Below are 17,588 nucleotides of genomic sequence, written 5' to 3'. Positions count from 1 at the left end.
CATGTCTGTATTCCAGAGTGTTTTTGAATTCTAACAATTTAAGTTCTGATAGTGCACATGACTATGTTCAAAAATGGGGGGTGACATCTAAAGGGTTAAATTAAAGTAACTGATTAGATTTGATTTGAAATACCTTTCTAAATTTCTAATGAACGTATTCAACTCTTATTAATTTTTTTTTAACATTTAAAGCAGGCGGTGTTAGCCTTACAGTGGGACTCAACACTGTCAGACGTTCTGTGTCCTTAAACCAGACCTGAAACACTGGTTTCTCATCTTTTAGAGCAGTTAATGCAATTTGGGAAGAAAAAATAAAATAAAAAATCATTTAAATCTGTATGTGTGTGTGAGAGAATATATTCAGACATAATCCCCTTCCCCTTGAAAATGTAATTTTGTAATTTTGTAATTTTAACATTTTCAAAACTGCAGTTCACATTTTTTCTCAGTAACTGTAACAGATTACGTTACATTTAATGTGTAATTGAATTGCATAACTAAACGCTTACATAACTAAACTTAAATAAACGTTTGCGTTCCCTCCAAAAACTTTTCATTCGCTTGTAATTTTTTTGTGTTGCCCAAAGAAACCTGAAAATATAGTTTATCTTCCCACTTCATGTTATTTCCACCACAAATGTTTTGAGAGTGAATGCAAAGTTTCTCGAGGGAATGCGAAATATTGGCAACCGAAATCTCTCGGGAGAATGCACTGAAACAATTTTTCCTTTCATCACATTAATTTTTCCTCCAATTTAGGGGGAATCCACAGAAATCACTCTCACTTCATTCAACTAATATTTGCTGTGCCAAGTCGGCTTTAAATCTGTGCATTTGGTGACAGGTGAAGTATGAGTAGGATATTTTAACAGTCTTTGCGGCATAAAAATATACAAACTTGTCAGTAATTTTTTTTATTCAAAAACATATTTGTATCTCACAAAATCTATATTAATATTTTACAGATGATCATTCAGTTGCATGGTCTAACATACAGAAAGTGACATAAAAACCTGGTAATAATTAAGGAAGGTGGCCCCAGTCACTGTTTCATCTGGGTGTTGGTGGTGTGTTTACAGGCGTTGCTCACAGCATGGTCATAAACCACAATGCAGACTCAGCTCCCGCAATGACCAATAAAACTCTAGGGGAACAAACGTTAAAGACAGCCTCATTCTCCTAAGAACCCAAAGACGTCTGCTAAGTGAGAAGAGACAACTGTATTTTGTACATTTAAGTTACTTTAGGCTATAAAGATGTTGAAGCAGTTTCTGGCATTTATGCTCAGTTATCATTTAATCAAACATTTAAACATACTAAAAACTAATTTCAGAAGCTTATCCATTTGTAAATTTTAAAGGGGTCATCGAATGCAAAGTTCCCTTTTACATGTTGTTTGAACATAATGTGTGTTGGCAGTGTATGTACACATCTACCCTATAATGATAAAAACCCATGCAGTGGTTTTTAATTAATATGTAATAATAATCTCCCCTTTTTCAAATTGAGCCACTCTCAGATGCCTGTCGGTGTGGCCTCACACCCAAGAGGTTGCTCCCACGATAGTTGGTTGACATGAGGGTCTTACCTCAGACCCACCTTACATCAGCTGTAACAGTCCCACCTCCACTGTTTCGATGCCGGATTGAGCGACTGAGGGGTTGTGTTGCAGGATGTAATAATGATCATAGTGGTCATTTACTCCCGACATCTGAGCCGCTGAAGATGCAGTAGATTACGTTTGTTTGTGAAGCAAATGCACCTCCCGATCTACATAAATGCTTCTATGTTCATGCAAATCATTCATGATCCAGCTTCACCTACAGCAAAAGTGAGTATAAGGGTTTTTTTTTATGAATCTCTGCAATCACCTTTCCTAATATTGTGCTAGGTAGCAAGTTTAGCGGCTAAACATGGTTAAATGCAGCTAAAGTAAACAGGCTCGTCACTCCTAAGCGGCAACTTCCCGTTCTCTCTATTGAAACCAACACGGAAGTGACTTAAACTGCAATTCATCAACTGGCCGCTCCAAAAAGGGAGTCAATCCCATAGACTCCCCAACTTTACAGCAGAAAAAAATATAGTTACAGCCTGGTACAGTGGTTTTGGTCTATATAGCTAATTTTGCCCTTCATGTCAACTGTGAGGGGGTTGAATTTTTTTATAACTCATCCATTTAAATTATATTAAGCCTTAAAGTTCTGCATAATTTAGGGTGTGGCCGCTTGAGTGACAGGTGGATTGCCGCTGCTGTCACCACTGTCGCGCTAAGCGGGCGTGGTTTCAGCAACCAGCTCCACCCACATCCCACCTCTTTGCCCATTTTCGATTATCCGGGAGTGACGTGCAGTGACGTGATTCCAAGATGGCGACGGCCGACTCCCGCCCACTAAGAGCTTCAAAAATGCTCTTCAGAAACGTACGGGTGACGTCACAGACACTACGTCCATATCTTTGACAGTCTATGGTCACTCCACAGTGAGAAGAGAGGGGCGGGGTGAGTAGAGCTCATTAACATTTAAAACAACCTCGACCAGAAAAGGATTTTTGCGCTTTGAGCTCATTTTGGCAAGGTAAAAAGGGTGTTGTTTTACAAATCAACTGAGAATTTTTAACCAAGGTATATCATAGACTTTTCATTAAGACCCTATAGAATCATATCAACTTATGGAAAATGGGCATCCGATGACCCCTTTAAGGTCTTGCTTCAAGTCTCATCCACGTCCAGATGTTTTTAGCTGTACAAAACAGCTTGTTTTGCTGCTTTATATTGCAAATTGGTCTGTTTTACCATATTATTTTCATGTATTATTTTAATTATAAGCACACTGGTTTTTAGTGCAAATAGTTTACTGCACGTTGTTATTCTTCTTGTTATTTATGTTTAGCGGCTAATGAACCGGAAGTCTCGCCCATAGGCTTACTTTGGCATTAAAGAAAAAGGTGGATAAATACATGATACTGTAATACTTAGTACATTTATTTCTAAATAGTATACTCTCGGCCTCTTCTCATATTTGGGTTTACATAAAAATGATGATCCTAGTGATGATGGAAAAATAAGTTGCATGACCACACGTCTCTCTATCAGCTGTACAAACAACATGTGATGTCAAAGATTAAAAAAAAAAAAATAGATCTTTGCTGCCACCCTGTGGATACATGGAATATTGCAACTTCTCATTTGATGCTCAGTATGATCCTGTAATTTTCTGCACTGCACTGCAGCCATGTTGCTGTAAAAGGTTACAAGAAAAATATGCACAAATTGTAAACTAAACTTGATTAAGGTGAGACAAGGAGCATTCAGGTTTGCTTGGAAGGATATCAACATTTGGAGTTCACAAAGAGTTGAAGCAAAATGACAAAATGGACACATTTTGGCAGTGGATTTGGCATCTGAAGCATTTTAATTGGAAGTTTGCAGGTCGTGTTTTCTCTTTTTAAAAGCACTGTGCAAATTTGTAACCTGTAAATATTGAAGCTACATATGTAAACTGATCAAAATCCAGGGATAAGACATGGATTCAGCCCTTATTTTGATGTCAATAGACAAATCAGACAGTGCTAACCATTCAAATAGCAAAAAGAAACATAACAATCAAAAGGCATCAACAATGAGGACATTTTCTACAAAATAAAGCAGGTTCAATAAATACCATATTTACAGAACACTGAAAAAAAACAAATGCATGCAAGTTGATTATTGTGGCGTTTGAAGCGAAAGTAGTCCACAGTTGTTCTTTTTTTTATTTTTTTCATATCAAGTGTGATTCAGTAAATTCCTACAACCTAAAAGAGTAGGCGTTTCAGGAGCTACATCATCTAGCATTGCAAAAAAGCCCTTAGGACTCCGAGGTCAAATGAAATGACAATTCAAGCAAAATGACAATTCAGGTAATTTCTGAAATCAAGAGTGCTTTATAGTTTATATTCATACTTTTTGTGAAAACAGACCTCCACAGGGCACAGAGTAGAGGTTAGAAGTTAGAAACAATGTCCCTTTTACTCTGCAAAAGCCGTGACCGGTGCGTCGTTAAATAAAAATTGACTCAAGTCTTGTTTTGTCAGACAGGTATTATACAAAATAAAGTCTTTGTATATATGACCCTTTATATTCAATATTAAATTAGTGAATTATGATCATGGCTTTTAATAGCGTTCCACAGCGTTCTCCCTGGTTCTGCCTGTTTGTATTTGAATCACTGAGTTGGACGTCCTCTTTGCAGTTGTAGTCTTGGACCAAAGACCTGGTTTAAGTCCCACCAATAGACCAGCTAATGGCATCAGCTTCATTTACGCAAACACTAAACTTCCCTAGAGAGAGAGAGACAGAGAAACAGAAAAATGTTAATATAAATAGCAAATTAATAATGTAACATCACCGTTTATTCCATTTCAAAGCAAATGCATAGCCTTTCATAACAACAAATCGTTCACTCAAACATCAGGGAACAATTAGAGACCTTCCACAAGATAAAAATAGATACAATACATGGACAAAAGTGAAAAACTCAGTACTCAGGATTCTAGATGCAGTCATTCTCTCTGAAGGTCCCATTCTCTAATAAACTCTGGGTGGAGACTGAGACTATTAGATAAAAGACACTGGGGACAAAAGCGCTGGATGTTGAAATGCCAACTTCCCATGAAGGCTGGACAATAGGGGCTTGGCTACCCTGTGTCTGACTGACTGAGATCACTGTGTCTCAATCTATTAAAAGCTATATCAGAAGAGCACATTGTCTTCTAATGGGCTGAGTCTGCACTGATGGCTAATGGCGTGCCACACTCTGCGGAGAACATTAACAATGAGGAGGACACGCTGTGCGAGCATGTCTGGACAATAAGGGAGAGTTCTGTAACAATGAGCAGGAACAATCTGTCAGCAAGCTATTAGTAAGAAGACAAGAGTTAGAGGAGGACATACTAATGTGTGGTGTTGACATCTTTTTATAGCAAGTTTATAAGAATGGCTAAATTGCAATGTGCAGTTGGTGAAGAAAGACGAGGACTAAGGAACATGTCTGAATTGCAACTTGTGGATACATGACTGAAATTCTATTTTGCATTAAAAATAAAACCTTTTTTAGGATTTTTATGACAATATATTCTCAAATTCTCAGCTGTCGCTAATGATTATTTTGGTAATCGAGTAATCATTTTTTTTTAAGGTAATAAAAATAGACCTAAGCTAACAATAGCCTTTAAAATCTCTGCTGAAAATAAAAAACAGCTAAAACCAGCCTAAGCTGGTTGGCTGGTTTTAGCTGGTTATCAAGGCTGGTCTTAGCTGGTCAAGTTGGGAGACTAGATAAGACCCTTCTTCCTCGGCTGGGATTGTTTACAACCGCATTTGGGATCGTTTGAAGCAGCATTTAAACTGCATTTTGGAAGTTCAAACTCGGGGGACTATAGCAGTCCATTATATGAAGAAAAATTTTTTCCTAAAAAAACATAATTTCTTTACGACTGAAGAAAGAAAGGCATGAACATCTTGGATGACAAGGGGGTGAGTACATTATTTGTAAATTGTTGTTCTGGAAGTGGACTTCTCCTTTAAGGATGCATTAAATTGGTCACAAATAACAGTAAAGGCATTTGCTATGTTACAAAACATTTATATTTCGATAAATGCTGTTGTTTTGAACTTAAACCTAAAAATATCACAGTTTCCACAAAGATATTAAGCAGAACTGTTTTCAAGTTCTGTCTCTCTGAGGCTCAAGTAATTTATTAAGTATGAAAATGACTATATTCAGTGGTTTCTCCTACTTTTCTTAGTAACATCACTTGATCAGGAAGTGACGATTTTGTTCTCTTTGACGTGTTCGATGGAAACGGTAATTATTTGCAAATGTTTTATGCGACATTTCAATTTTTGCGCATAATTTAAATTCGCAACTATGAATGGAAACCCGGCTACTGAAGACTGGAGTAATGGTGCTGAAAATTCAGCTTTGCCATCAAAGGAATAAATGACATTTTAAAATATATTAAAACACTTTGTTCAAATTGTAAAAATATTTCACAATGTTAATGTTTTTACAGTATTTCAGATCAAATAAATGCAACAAGCTGTTACAAGCTACTAACAACTGGGGGATATCAATTCTTAATTGTCATAAAAATAATGTCACAGTGCAAAAATACCCTAAAATAGGGTTCCTTATAGTAAATAAATAAATATGTGTGTTATTAAAAGTATTGTTTTTACATTGTACATTACATAATGTAAAAATGTACACTGTCGTTCAAAAGCTCAGGGTCAGTAAGATTTTTAATGTTTTTTAAAGAAGTCTTTTTTTGCTTAACAAGCTGTGTTTATTTGTTAAAAACACAGAAAAACACAGTAATATTGTAAAATATTATTGCAATTTAAAACAGTGGTTTTCCATTTTAATATACTTTAAAATAGCATTTATTCCTGTGATGCAACGCTGAATTTTTAGCATCATTACTCCAGTGTCACACAATCCTTCAGAAATAATTTTAATATGCCGATTTATTATCAGTGCTGGAAACAGTTGTGCTGCTTAATATTTTTTTGGAACCTGTGATACTTTTTTCAGGATTTCATAATGAATAAAATGTTAAAAAAGAACAGCATTTATTTAAAACAGAAATTTTTTGTGACAGTATACACTATCGTACAAAGTTTGGGGTCAGTACATTTTTTCTTTCTTTTTTTGAAATAAATCAATACTTTATTCAGCAAGGATGTGTTCTTTTCAACTTTTTATTCATCAAAGAATCCTAAAAACACCATCAGTTTCCAAAAAAATTACGCAGAACAACAGTTTTTTCTGTATTTTTTATCAAATAAATGAAACTTTGATGAGAATAAGAGACTTCTTTAAAAACATTAAAAATCTGATCCCAAACTTTTGAATGGCAGTGTATTTTATTTTTATACTTTTAATTTTGAAGTGAAATATGACCTAAATATGTGAAATATTAGCTTTGTTTGTAGACTTACGATGCTGTCAGTGTTGAATTGAGCACCATGGTAGCACGTATCCTGTGCAACTGAGCCACCGTCAGTTTCTTGTGCTGCTGATGTGGCTGCTGGGATAGCACCAAGTCACGCTTTTCCTCCTGATCACCAGAGGGCGTTGTCTCACTCTCTCTAATCTCACAGTCCGCCTGGCCATTGGGGCAGCTGAGGGTCCTTTGCACATGCCTGGCCTCTGCTCTCCTAAGAGTGTTCGTCAGTTTGCTCGACAGTGTGTTAGGGTCTTCATGGAGGTCTTCCTCGTCCGTCTGGTATAGCTCCGTGCTGTGAGACGTCTGTTTGGCGAGGTGTGTCAAGCTCTTGCTCATATTGTTCCTGCTAGAGGGGCGGTGAGGACCGGTGAGGCATTGAAGGAGGTCGTCCTCGGAGCGTGACCTGAGGGCAAAGTACTGCAGGTAGTCAGGACGGGGCTGGACGGGCGAACGGCGCCGCAGGGTATGCGAGCGACAACCTGGGACCTGAGACATCCCAGAAAAGTTATTCTTCTCCTCTTTGCTTGCACGGCCGTCTAAAACGTAGGACTCATTTACTGTTATCTGAGAGCCGTTCCAGGTTATTGAATCCTCCTCATCGCCATCTTCATCATCCTCAAATGCCTCTTCTTCTTCTCCAGCATCGGTCTCTTCTCCCTCGCTCTGACAAACCGTTCCCTTCAAGTCCAGCTCTGTGATCAGGGACTGAGGTGAGAGAGTTCCATACGCACTGTCTATAGAAAGAGAGCGACTTTCTGGATCCAAGTCTGTGGTGACCAAATCACATTCAAGAGTTTTGCTATCATTAGTAGAGAAGGAATCCCGCAGGCTTGATGAAGACAGCAGGGAGTTTCTCAGCGATGCAGTCTGAACAGTCGACAAGGACCCAACCTCATCCGTTTCCTCCATAGCTGCCACAGAAAGGGTTTCCGTAGAGCCATCAGAGTGACTTGGCGAAAGAGAGAGGCTTTTGAAAAAGAAAAAATAATACTTATTAGACTGCTTGATGAACTTTGATCTTACAGTAAATATACTGTGTCATGTTAAGAGCTGTACAGATACTGTAATACTTGATGCTAGTATTTATTCATGATGATATATATATATATATATATATTATATTTTCATATATTAATTTCATATATCATATCTTTTATTTAAACATGTTTATGTATAATCATAATATTTATATGTAATTGTATTAGTTACATATATTAATAATGTGTTAATACATATCAGTTTATATATATATATTTACTGATATAAAATATATTTAAATTGTTGTCATTTTAGAGCAACTAATGCTAAAAACTGTTTATTCATAATGAAAATTATTTTAATATATATATATATTTATATACATATATAATCATATTTTAGATGGTATTACTTATACACCCATATATAATTATCTTGTATATACATTTATGTTTTCTTTGTTTATGAATGTTTACTACTTATTAATACTAATACTAATATTAATGCGTATTATCGTTTTTTTTTAATATACACATTTATTAGATTTTTACGTACTTATGATCTTTCATTAAATTAAATATATATATATATATATATATATATATATATACACACACACACACACACATATATATAGATATAGAAATAGATATATATAATTTTAAAAATAGGTATTAATAGGGTAGGTAAAAGGTAAAAATAGGTATTATTAATACCTATTTTTATATATATTTATATATATTTATATATATATATATATATTTATATATGTTTTCTTTGTTTTAATTGTAAATATATTAGACTGCTTTATGTATTTATGATCTTTCATTAAATTATATATATATGACATTTTATATGTCATTTTTATTGATGGAATGTAATAAAATCAATCAAAATAAAATCTGAGTCTATATATACACTATATAACTGTCTACATATACTTATTAAATGATACTGTTTTATACTATAATAAAATATTTTGTATTTTCTAATTTTATAAATGATATATATATATATAATTTTATTACTTATAGTTTTGTGTCATTTTTATTGAGCTCAACAAAATAATAATAATAAAAAATAATTTTACATATATGTATGTGTGCGTGTGTGTATCTATCTATCTGTCTATCTATCTATCTATCTATCTATATATATAATACATTTTCATATTTTTGAATATAACCATATTTAGATTTTATTATTTACACACACATACATAGTTATTTTTATATATATTTATGAATATTTTACTACAGAAATTACTAATGTATTAATACATCTTACCTGTAACATGCGCTTTTTTATATACATTTATTAGACTGTACTTTTGATCTTTCATTACATTTTATATATATATATATATATATATATACACATATATACAATTTTTCATTTGTCAAAGGCTTTTATCAAAAATGACTTACATTGCATTACTTAGGAACTAAACCTATGGTCTTGCTAGTGCTATGCTGTACTGTTTGAACTACAGGAATAATACACAAAACACAAAATACACAAAACATACACTATATATACAGTATATAAGAAATACTTCATAAGCAGTACCTCTTGTCGAGCGGCTCTCTGTGCTGTAGTGATGGAGAGCTGGAGGTGGACATGCTACTTTCTGTCTCATCCTCATCTCTGTCATCTGTGTCATCTCTCTGGGACTCGGAGCGAAGTCTCTGGAGCTGGTTCTGCACGGGGAAACTCTTCATATTAAAACCAGCAACCAAGCCCAGTGGGTTAAGTGACCAACTGTTAGTAACCAAAAGGGTGCAGTGGGTTAATTTGAATACCTGTGCGTTGTGAATGGCCTCAATCCAGCTGCGGCCCTGAGTGCCACTGTTGGCCTGAAAGCAGTAAGAGGCCACGGCACAGCGAAACTCATTGAGGTAGATAAGGAGGAAGCTTCCTGGGTCTTTCAGCTCTCGGCACACCACGTTATGGATGACGAGAGGCTGCCGGATCACCTTCACTTTCTCCACACGCTTCACCGACTTGGTAATCAACAGAACGTCAGTGAACAGGAAACAGTACACATCCATCTGTCGGAAGCAGAAGGTAATGGAAACCAATTAGAAGCTTTTAGACAAGTTTTGGCTGTTAGTTTAAAAATCAATTTCTTACTAAAGTGCACTCAGAAATGCTGGCTCTGTTGTAACGAACATAAAAAGGAAATCGTACCCTGCTCTCTTTACCCTCCTTCATCTTCAAAGCTCCTTCTAGAAGCAGCTGACGAATCTCTTCAGGCGGGGCACCCATGACTGGAGCGGTCAGGTCAAAATTATTATATTCCCTGAGGATCTGAAGGATCAATGCACAGCACAATGAATGATTATAGAGACACCAGGCAAGTAATTGAGTTGCTACTTGTTTCTTCAAGATCAAGATCTTGTTTCATCATATAAACAATGATGAATTGTTTAATGATGAACATGAATTGATAATAAGTTTATGCGTCTCACCCTCTCCACTTCCTCGCTGGCTCCCTCCACGGCCTCGTACGCCTCTATACGTCCAGCGATGGCAGCCAGCTTTTGTTTTTCCTCCCTTTGTCTCATTTGTGAGTCCACACTGTTAATGAAGCATTCAACAGCAGCCACCTGACCACAAAAACAAATATTTACGATGAGGCTGTCAATGGATAAATATTTTTTCTACTGAAAATAGAAATAAAGACTATAAAAAACAAAAACTATCATTTTTTCCAAAATCTCCAAAATGTTTATTATATTTATAATTCTAAGAGATTTTTTTTTATATGATCACAATTTGTATCTTAAATATTTGTTTTACAGTTTATGTAAATCGTTCTAAATAATAATAATTAATATAATATTGAAATAAAATTGCAAATATTATGTATAATGTTTTATATATTTTATATTATTATATATAATATTGTGTATAATATATATATATATATATATATATATATATATATTACATATTTTATATTACATATATATTATAAATAAATTTGTAAACATCATGTGCGATATTTTATATTGTGATATATGATATTGTATATATATATATATATATATATATATATTTATACACACACACACACACACACACATATATATATTATACAAATGTTCTATATTTTATACTAAACATTTAATACATTATATATATATATAATATTGTGTGTGTATATATAATATTTTATATGATAAATTTTATATTAAACATTGAATACATTATATATATACACACATATAATATTAAATGTACACATAAAATATAACGTGTGTGTGTATATATGTAAATATATAAAATGCTAAATAAATTTATATATTTTAAAAATGTAAATATTTTACACACACACTAACATAAATTTGTAAAAACCATGTATAATGTTTTAGATATTTTATAATATTATATATAATATTATGTGTATGTTATAAAAATGTTGTATATTTTATATTAAATATTTAATACATTATATATATATATATATATATATATATTTAATGTATTTATATAAAATAAAGTGTGTGTGTGTATATACATAAAATGTGTAAAATAAAATTATGAATATATATATATTAAAATATATATTATAATTATTTATATAACTTTGTAAATATTATGTATAGTTTTATAATATTAAATATAATATTGTGTGTGTGTATATATATATATATATAAAATATATTTATATATTAAAACATATATTTAAATTTTTATATAATATAAATTATATAATTTTATATAATATAAAAATATATATTAATATATATTTTTAAATATTATGTATAATGTTTTATAATATTACAATTTAATTATTTTATTAAAAATTAAAAACAATATTTAAATTAAATGTATTAATATTATTATTATTATTATTATTATTATTATTAATTTAAATAATTTAAAAATGGTCTTAGTCATTTGAATATTTCAGAAAATTATAGTGATTATGTTATGATTCAGTTCAATTTGGTGAAACTCAAAACTCCAAACTCAGTGGCTTGAATACACTATTGTAAACAACATTAAAATTTTCTTGCAAAGATTCTAGAAAGAATAACTTTCTTACCATCTTGTTAAGAGCTTCACGAGTTGGCGGGTCATCTGTCTTTTTCAACACACTTTTGAGCAGCAGTGGGTATTTAGTGAGTCTTTGATGAGGCTTCACCAACATGTCTGTCAACTTTAGCCGGTTGCACTGTTTATGAGTTTCTGCCCACTACAGGATGGAAAAGTTTATTGAAAGTCTCATTTGAAGAACAATAAACATGCACTCACAGCACAAGCAGACCATGAATCACTGAGTCATAATGAGAGTGCTGTTACAACACAGGTGATCGTGCTAAAGACCTCTCATATCTTTCATATACAATAAACCTTCAGAGTTGCCTTTATATTTGCCGCCAGAATGAATCCATCAAAGGTTAACGTGTCTGGCTGAAGAGCAACTGGATACAGATGATAATAATTACTCACAGTTACATATATTCTGAAGAGCTCATTGTCTTTCAGTAAAGTGCGCATGTACTCCATACAAGCCTCTTCTTCCATGCAGTAATGGATGTAGGGCTTGAATCGGAAACCAAACTGCACACACAAAAAAAATCAGGTCAATAAAATAGGGTACTTCTGATGCATGCTTGTAAAAACAAATCTATCATCAAGACGTTTTAACTCTAAACCATTGCTTCTGGACAAAATACTAGTCCATAATCCATAATAACACTTCCTCCAGTGTAAACTGTCACTACAACTATTTCTTTAAATCCTAAAAAAGCTGAATGAGTGAAGCAACCAGTGTCCCCTGTGTGAAATAGTGTACACACTCACAGTGCTAAAGCCCTGATAGAGTTCAGTGGGGCTGATCACTGATCTTTTTTGTCTGGCTTTCTCTAGTGCCGGCAGCATGACCTCAGCCCACAGGGATGTATGAAGTTGCACAATGTCCTGAATGTTACTGAAGAGGCGCACAGGTTCGACTTCACTTAGTAAACCGCTCTCCTGCAGGTTCAGCAGGCCACACAGAAACAGCTGTCGAAAGAAGATGAGACTCTGATTATACTGTACTATAAAGTTTCACATACAGTCTGTCACAAGTCACATAAAAGTACCATAAATGCTGCAGTCAGTAAGCACTGGACAAGATAAATACTATAAATTCCTCTCTTGTTGAAAACAGTGTGACCTATTTCAGTGGCATTATCACAGACAGATACTAAGATAACGTATTGAAGCAAACATCAGTGGGCTCTTACATCAGTAATAACGTGCAATTTCTTGATGTAGTCTGACTCTGTCTGCAGCAGTTCCCAAATGGCCTCTTGCTGATGGCACTGACGTCTGGTTAAAATCTACAAAAAAAAAAATCATGTAAAAACAATGTATTTTGTCTCGTTTTCTGAATATCTCTCTCATGGTAGCAATAATATGCAGTGTTGGGGAAAGTTACTTTTTACATTACAATATTGCGTTACTCCCTAAAAAAAAGTAACTAATTACATTACTTAGTTACTTTTTATGGAAAGTAATGTTACTTTTGTGTTACCTTTTAAATCTGGGCTGGGTTTGTTTTTAATATAAAAAGTTCTATTTTGGCAAACATAAAAGCCCATTCACACCAAAAGAGAAATGAATAAACATCAGGGTGAAGGAAAAGCAAATTCACGTCTGTACAGTAGAACGCAGAAGAAGACAGTTCAACTCAAAAAAAGAAGCACAAGTGTTTATCTAGAGTATTTTTTTTGCTTATTAGCAGTGTTGGGGAAAGTTACTTTTAAAAGTAATGCAGTACAATTTTGCATTACTCCCCTGAAAAAGTAACTAATTACGTTACTTAGTTACTTTTTATGGAAAGTAATGCATTACGTTACTTTTGCGTTACTTTTTAAATCTGGGCAGGGCTTGCTTCTTTGTTTTTAATGTAAAACGATTCTAATGTAAAGCCCTTTTACACCAAAAGTGAAATGAATTCACCTCAGGCTGAAAGAAAAGCACATTTATGCAGGAGATCACTCTTCAGCTATAAAAAAGCACAAATGTTAATCTAAAGTAATTTTTGCTTATTAGTATGGTTGAATTGCATCATCAAAGATCAGCAGCAAAGACACTAGTTAATAAAATGGGATTAAATACACAAAGGATATTTGTTTTATTTAACATATTTAATTATCGCAGGGTTGTGTCATATTCTGAGTTGGCATTTCACAGTTTTTATTCATTTTGAGGAATACTGAATCTGTTTTTTGTGAGTGAGATGAATTAATGCATGTTTACATTTAGTCTAGAATACAGTAACATCATGTTTATTCCCAATTTCCAGACAGGAGACTTGTCAATCATTAAATGGGAAAAAAAAAAACTGGCTTTACTTATTTGATGTTTTCATAGAAATGCAAAAGTAATGCGTTACTTTACTAGTTACTTGAAAAAGTAATATTATTACGTAACTTGCGTTACTTGTAATGCGTTGCCACCAACACTGCTTATTAGTATGGTTGAATTGGATCTTCGAAGGTCAGCAGCAAATACATTGGTTAATAAAATGGGATTAAATACATAAAGGATATTTGTGTTATTTAACATTTAATTATTGCAGGTTTGCGTCATATTCTGAGTTGCATTTTATGGTTTTTATTCATTTTGAGGAATACTGAATGGGGACAGGAGACCTGTCAATCAATAAATGGGAAAAAGGTAACTGGCGCTACTTATTTAAAAAAAGCAACTCAAATATTTTACTGTAAATTAAAAAGTAATGCGTTACTTTACTAGTTACTTGAAAAAAAGTAATCTGATTACGTAACTGAAGCTACTTGTAATGCGATACCCCAAACAATGATAATATGTAGCAAAAAAATAGATTTCACAGAAACTTGGGTCATTGATGATAGTAAATTATGCTTATTTGTGACCTTGGACCACAAAACTAGTTATAAGAGTCAATTTTTTAAAATTAAGATATATACATCATCTGAAAACTGAATAAGTAAACTTTCTATTGATGTAAGGTTTGCTAGGTTGGAGATACAACTATTTGAAAATCTGGAATGTAAGGTTGCAAAAAAAAAAAAAAAAATCAAAATATTGAGAAAATCACCTTTAAAGTTGTCCAAATGAGGTTCTTAGCAATGCATACTACTAATCAAAAGTTACGTTTTAATATATTTACGGTAGGAAACTCACAAAATATCTTCATGGAACATGATCTTTACTTAATATCCTAATGAAAATTCATATTTTTGGCTACTGCTACAAATATACCCGTGCTACTTAAGATTATTTTGTGGTCACATTTGTCTGATCTGTCAGACACTTAGTGTAGTGTAGACATTTTTTTTAATATTTAAAAAAAAGCACTGTTTTATTACTATAGGTACTTCTAGAAAACCTCTTATGACAAAAACAATAAATCACCCATCTCTATAACACAGTGTAGGCCGGAAACCAAAACACCAATGGAAAAGATGAAGTAATAAAATCATTCATAACTGATTACAGTCATTAGCCTGACAGAATTATCGCCGCACATTAAGTCAGATGACGTTACTCTACAATTTATTATGGGTTATAATGTCCTAATGAAACTATATGCGGTATGCAGAGTAGTGTGTTTACCTCAGGATTGTCCAAAAGCTGCTTCCAGCTCTCTTCGAGCTCCAGGTTGGGCTCCTCTTCCCATGAGTCTCTGTGGAACGAGAGCTGCGGAGGCATCTTGGGTAATCCGAACATAGTGTACGAGTATAGTTTACTCTGCAGCTGCTCCACACGGTCACACTCCTGAGAAGAGAAATGTAAATATTTAAAGTGGAGAGGAAATCAAATATGAATAAACTTCTATAACTACTTTGTTTTTGTAACAGATTACATTTAACAATGTTAAAAGGACAGTTCATTCAAAAATGACAATTTTGTCATTAATTTGTCACCTTCATGTCATTCCAAACCTTCATTCAGAACACAAATTAAGATATTTTCGATAAAATCCAAGAGCTTTCTGACCCTGCATAGACAGGAACACACTCAAGGACAAGAAAGGTTGTTATTTTTGTTTACTTTGCGCACAATAAGCATTCTCATAACTTCATAAAATTACTGTTAAACCACTGATGTCACATGGACTATTTTAATGATGTCCTTACTACCTTTCTGGGCCTTGAACATGTCAGTTGTGTTGCTGTCAATGCAAGTTCAGAAAGCTCTCGGATTTCAACAAAAATATCTTCATTTGTGTTCTGAAGATGAACGAAGCTTTTACAGGTTTGAAATGACCCTTTAATAAATTCTTAGGGCTTTTAACATCATAACATGAGCTAGCAAAAATACTAACAATTGGAAAGCCTTTATTGTACTCAATATGAGTTACGTGTAATATTAGACACAATGCAATTACTCATATATCGACACTATGGTGTATTGTTTGCAGCATGGTGTAAATCTCAAGGCACATTTAATGATCTCATAAGCGGTGGTCACCCTTAAGCAGGCATTGTTGTCCACACCGGACCAACGTCAAGCTATTATGTGATTTTTACAAGAATCACATAGAGAGGAAAACAGCCCAGCCTGAGGTTTGACCCCACCTTTATACTCCTGAGCCAGTCAGAGTGTCAACCAACCGAAATCTCTAGGGCACGCTAACAAAAACACACCAAAGGTCCCGCACGTGAGGGAAAACTGAGTGTGGACTTATAGGAAAAGTCTACTTGCACATTTTCCTGTTTTCGGTTGGCGAGTTCCACCATTAAGTGGAGCAATACTTTGACAAATTGACATCTTTTCCTTAGTGGTTAAACACTCACTCAAGTGTGAAATGCAAAAAGCTTGCCAGGAATATGTAAGTGCTTGTTTTGCATATGGGAAAGTGCCTTGTACATGTAAAACAACCCTTGGATGCTCACAGATGCTCACCTTCCCAAGAGAGCCATTTCCTGAGTTGGAACTGAAGAGGCCGCTGAAACGGCTGGCGGCACGGTTCCTCCAGCGGTCTGTACCTGTTATAGACCCTGGGAGGGAACCGCTCAGCTGGGATACCGAGTCTTGATTGGGGACGCTGGCATCACCCAGAAACTCCGGCATGTTCTTTCGCCGACGCGCTTGACCCTGTCACAGAGAGTAAGAGACAGTTAGAGAAAGAGAAGTAATGAGAAAAAGGAAAAGTAAACAGAGACTAGTGTTTGAATTGAAGCAGGGTCTGGGGTCATCCTGGACCGCCCATATGAGCTGAAAAGACAAAAAAAGATCAAACCAAAAATAAAACAAAACATGGGGGTCCTGTAGTTTTTTAATGAATAAAAAATTCATATTTTAACAACAACTAATAACGTAACATGTAATTGTACATTATTTATTATTAATGAAATAATAATAATAATTGTTGTTGTTAGGGGTTGACCGATTATCGGCACTGATATTAAGCATCGTATGGGTCATTTTCAAAACCGATTTGCAGATAAAATAATTTAGGAGCATTTAAAGAAGTTTTTGTCAGAGCCCTTGTTATTCTTAATTTTGACATTAATTTTTTATTTTTACGCCAGACATATATATCGGTTCAAATGTCGGTAAAAAAACATATGGGTTGAATCCTAATTGTTACATATATGTATATATATACACACTACCAGTCAAAAGTTTTGAAC

At 33.9% G+C, this 17,588-nt stretch overlaps 1 protein-coding gene across 3 annotated transcripts in view; it reads right to left on the bottom strand.

The window, feature by feature from the left end:
• Positions 1-3,051: 3,051 nt before the first annotated feature.
• Positions 3,052-17,588, bottom strand: part of plekhg5a (pleckstrin homology domain containing, family G (with RhoGef domain) member 5a) — a 53,414-nt gene continuing 38,877 nt past the window's right edge. For all 3 annotated transcript variants that reach the window (XM_051123018.1, XM_051123017.1, XM_051123019.1), the window contains 12 exons: positions 16,858-17,049; positions 15,565-15,726; positions 13,206-13,301; positions 12,781-12,981; positions 12,427-12,537; positions 12,020-12,169; positions 10,437-10,574; positions 10,156-10,275; positions 9,768-10,016; positions 9,535-9,665; positions 6,980-7,954; positions 3,052-4,317 (listed from right to left, as the gene is read on the bottom strand). In XM_051123018.1, coding sequence (XP_050978975.1) covers positions 4,308-4,317; positions 6,980-7,954; positions 9,535-9,665; positions 9,768-10,016; positions 10,156-10,275; positions 10,437-10,574; positions 12,020-12,169; positions 12,427-12,537; positions 12,781-12,981; positions 13,206-13,301; positions 15,565-15,726; positions 16,858-17,049 — 2,535 coding nt within the window. In that variant the 3' untranslated portion in view covers positions 3,052-4,307. The remainder of the gene's footprint in view (positions 4,318-6,979; positions 7,955-9,534; positions 9,666-9,767; positions 10,017-10,155; positions 10,276-10,436; positions 10,575-12,019; positions 12,170-12,426; positions 12,538-12,780; positions 12,982-13,205; positions 13,302-15,564; positions 15,727-16,857; positions 17,050-17,588) is intronic.

Source organism: Labeo rohita, chromosome 11 (assembly GCF_022985175.1).
Source record: "Labeo rohita strain BAU-BD-2019 chromosome 11, IGBB_LRoh.1.0, whole genome shotgun sequence".
Lineage (NCBI taxonomy): Eukaryota > Metazoa > Chordata > Actinopteri > Cypriniformes > Cyprinidae > Labeo > Labeo rohita.
Note: the sequence above shows the minus strand (reverse complement) of the source record. Positions and strands in the feature narration are given on the sequence as shown.